General features: G+C 35.5%; 1 protein-coding gene across 1 annotated transcript; it reads left to right on the forward strand.

Moving 5' to 3' along the window:
- Positions 1-1,829: 1,829 nt before the first annotated feature.
- Positions 1,830-3,281, forward strand: LOC113851156 (UPF0481 protein At3g47200-like). Its single transcript, XM_027481635.1, has one exon. It carries the CDS (start codon positions 1,830-1,832, stop codon positions 3,279-3,281), a length of 1,452 nt encoding a protein of 483 aa, XP_027337436.1.
- Positions 3,282-4,009: the final 728 nt, after the last annotated feature.

The following is a 4,009-nucleotide window of genomic DNA, read 5'->3' on the forward strand; positions in this document are numbered from 1 at the left end:
TTCTATGCCATTGCACTCGTTATTTCTTTTTAAGGTGCCGAAGTCGATGTTAAATGAGATTGTCACTATCCAACGGAATTTTTTATGGAAAGGTGCTAAGGATGGATCTAAAATCCCCTGGGTGGATGATAACAGGGCATTTCTTGGTAAATGGTTGTGGCGAGGTATTAATTGTTCTAGTTCATTGTGGGTGCGAGTGTTGGAATCTAGGTATGGAAGATTAGCTTATTCTATTCAGCATCCATCAGTCCACAACAGATGTTCTTTGTGGTGGCGTGATTTGATGGAGGTTATTCATCAAGGGAATTCTTGGCTGGATGAGAAGTTTGATAAGAGTGCGGGTGCAGGTTTATACACTCTTTTTTGGAGAGATAAGTGGGTAGGCGGGGTGCGATTGTGTGAGACATTTCCGCGATTGTTTGCGGTGGCGAGGAATGCTGAATCATGTGTATTGGAGAATGGTTTTCATGATGGCACTAGGTGGGTTTGGGATGTTAGTTGGCGAAGAGGACTCTTTTAACATGAGATCTCAAGCTTTAATCTTTTGTTGGAGCTTGTGGATGGAGTTTCTATTAAGCTACTACAAGAAGATAAATGGGTATGGAGGGCAGATTCTTCAGGTTGTTATTCAGTACAATCTGCGTATTCATGGCTATTTGAACTTTTTGGTAGTCCTAATAGTGTAAATCAGTGTACGGCAGATGCCTTACAAAAGCTATGGAGAGGAAAGGTCACTCTTAAATGTCTGGTATTTTCTTGGTAATTGTTGTTGAATGAACTTCCTTGTAAGGGTTTGCTGATTGATCGAGGTGTTCAAATTGATGATATAACTTGTTGCTTTTGTCATGGTTTGAAAGAACTTCCTACTCATTTATTTTTAACGTGTTTAGTTTCATTTCAAATCTGATACTTTATTGCGCGTTAGCTTAGATTCTCACTGGTTTTGCCTTCAGATATATCGACTCACTTGCTTTCTTGGGTTGGTGTTGGCTGTAATAAAAGAGAAGGGATATGCTTATTAATTGTTTGGGTAAGTACAATGTGGTCTTTGTGATTACATAGAAATAGAATTGTATTTTCCAATGGTGTTTTGGATGAGAGGGAAGTTCTAGATTATATTATTCTGAGATCCGGGAAATGACTATCACTTGTTAGTAAGGGAGAAACTATTTTATTAGCTGATTGGTATTTGAACCTACGAAATTGCATCCGTCTTAACTTTGTATAAGTATATTTTTGCTTTTTATTTCTCTAAAGTAGTAATTTTTTCTGTGTATATGTGTTTTTAGTTCTCCTTGAACTCTCTTTAATAATATATGTTTTATCTATAAAAAAAATATATATGAAATTATAAGTTTTTGTATCTTTAATTTGTATAATATATTATAATATTTTGAATTTATAATTTTTATCTAAAATACTTGTTTCTTCGTACTACCAATATATGAATTCTCAATTGTTCCCATCACAGCCACGCTGGACAAAAATAAAGTCACTTGCGTTGCTCCACGTTTAGAGTGAAATTCTAATCCACCCAATGACTTATTATAAAGACTTATTAAAATTAATTTTTATAAAAATTAAGTTCAGTCTTTTAAAATGAAATTCAAATTATGTCTGGACCAAAAATAAACTAAATTGGATATATTTTTTTCAATTTAAATTTTTTAATCCAATTTAATTTAAATTATAGATTGTATCTCTATATCGATTTTTTTGCCCTTCCCTTCCCTCAGTATGGGTGGGCGCCGGGCATGTAGTAAACTCACGCGTCGTCATATTCTCCAACTGAAACAGAGCTACGCCAAGTAAAGTCTGCGCGTTCGAGAATGGAGTTTCCTACAAATGGTCAAGATTATGAGGAACAGGAACGTCAGAAAATGTATTTTCTAAATAATGTGGTTTATACGTGGCAAAAGCATAGGAAAAGAATAGAAGAAGAACTACGCATCCATGAAGAGATTAGAACAAAAGATAACGAAGTTTCGAGGCCTAAGATTCAAAGGGTTCCAGATTATATGGGAGGACGGGAAGAGTTTAGAAGATTCTACTTACCTAATCTCATTTCAATTGGTCCAATTCATTGTTTTAAACCTTATGTGGAGCAAGGTTATCGATACAAGAAACTATGGACTGCAATGTATATTAGGGACACCAATCAAACCTTCGATGATTTAATTAAAAGAATTTACTTTTCCCTACGCGATATTCATGAGCGGAACTCTTACGCACCAGGCTCATGGCCAGAGGATCCCCCTCAGGAACACGATTTCACGAGTACATGGTGGTGGCAAGGACTTGTTTTAATGGAGGATGGATGTTCGGTACTTCAAGTGTTGGACAAATCTGTGGATTCTGATAATCCAGAAAAAGAACTCATGATTAGCACTGACAAGCTGGTGCGGGTCCATCAAGATCTGCTCCTCTTGGAGAACCAAATTCCCTTCCAATTGTTCAAGCTCATATGCGACGAGGATAGAGCGAGGCTAAAGAGATGCATGCGCAAGTTCCTTATAATTCATGGTATTGAGGAGGCATTCAGAAGAACTGATGGTGATGGGGAGCACAATATAACAATAGTCCAAGACCATGAACAAGAAGAAGAACCATTTCATCTTTTAGACTATCTGCGGAGGGCACTCCTCAGAAGGGACAAAACGCAAATCCATAAAGAAATCAAATCGAAGACTAAGAAGCGGAAATCGCTGCATCTCAGAAAATACAGGATTGGGACCGTGCGGGAGCTGAGGGCAGCAGGGATTCGAGTAACCAAAAGTCCCAATAGCACCTCTTTCTACCCCATTTTCACTGCCGATGGAAAACTACAACTTCCCGAGATCACTGTGGACGGCTCAACAGCTATTATGTTCTTGAATCTGATAGCGTACGAGATGTGCCCAGACTTTGTCAACGACTTCGAGATCAGCTCATTCTTAGTGATTCTCAGCTCTCTCATTGACCAGCCAGAGGATGTGAAGGAGTTAAGGAGTGCTGGCATACTTCGCAACGAACTTGCCAGTGATAAAGAGGTGGCAGATCTCTTTAATAAGATGGATGTGGTGATGGTGCCCGAGACCGATGCATATGCTCGAATCAGAGACCAAATTGAAGAGCATTTTGTGTCGAGGCGTGGGAAGATCAAAATGTTGGGTTGGATGGGAGAGGCTTACAATAACTACTTCCGATCACCATGGACAGTCATTGCCTTGTTGGCTGCCATTCTTGGTCTTACTCTCACTTTTATTCAGACATGGTTTGCCATCCACCCTAAAGGTAATTAAATATTATTTATTATTTGCTTAAGCTGAAATAATCATCATATTATATATATATATTGACGATTAATTCTATTTGCTTGATAAGTGATTATGTGAACGTATGTTATGTTTAATTCTTAATATCTTATTAATGCGTGATTTGCTGTTTCAACTAATGTGCGTCATTCTCCTATGCTTTCACTCTATATGTTAAAAGTTCTTAGCTATCTGCGCAGTTCTGTTTCCTGAGTTTCGGTTCCTGACCTGGACGTATATCATTGTGTTCTACTTGGTTTCGAGGGTTTAAATCTGTTTCGTCATATAATAAAATTTTGGGCTAACTGCAGCTTGTTTTCTTTCTTGTCAACATTTATCATTATAGTGATTAATTTTTATATCATTGCTAATATTTTTTATTATAGTGACAAAGTTATTAGCATAATAATTTTTTATACAGTGACACAACAAACAATTTATTATTAATAAAGAATAATTATAACAAATATTTTTTTATATAAATCTTTACAAATATTGAATTTAACATATACTTGTGAGAAAATATAAATTTTCACAAAAGTAATTTATATTTATAGATTATTAAAAAGAATAATACTCGTACATTATACGAGTTTTTTATGTTTTATATTTGTAATATTAAATTTATAAAAATATTTTGAAAATTAGAAATTAAAAATTAAATAAGTTAAGAAATAATATTAAATTTACTTTCAGTTAAAAATTTTCACAAATGA

Source organism: Abrus precatorius, unplaced genomic scaffold, assembly GCF_003935025.1.
Source record: "Abrus precatorius isolate BTA unplaced genomic scaffold, Abrus_2018 Scaffold9, whole genome shotgun sequence".
NCBI classification, from domain to species: Eukaryota; Viridiplantae; Streptophyta; class Magnoliopsida; order Fabales; family Fabaceae; genus Abrus; species Abrus precatorius.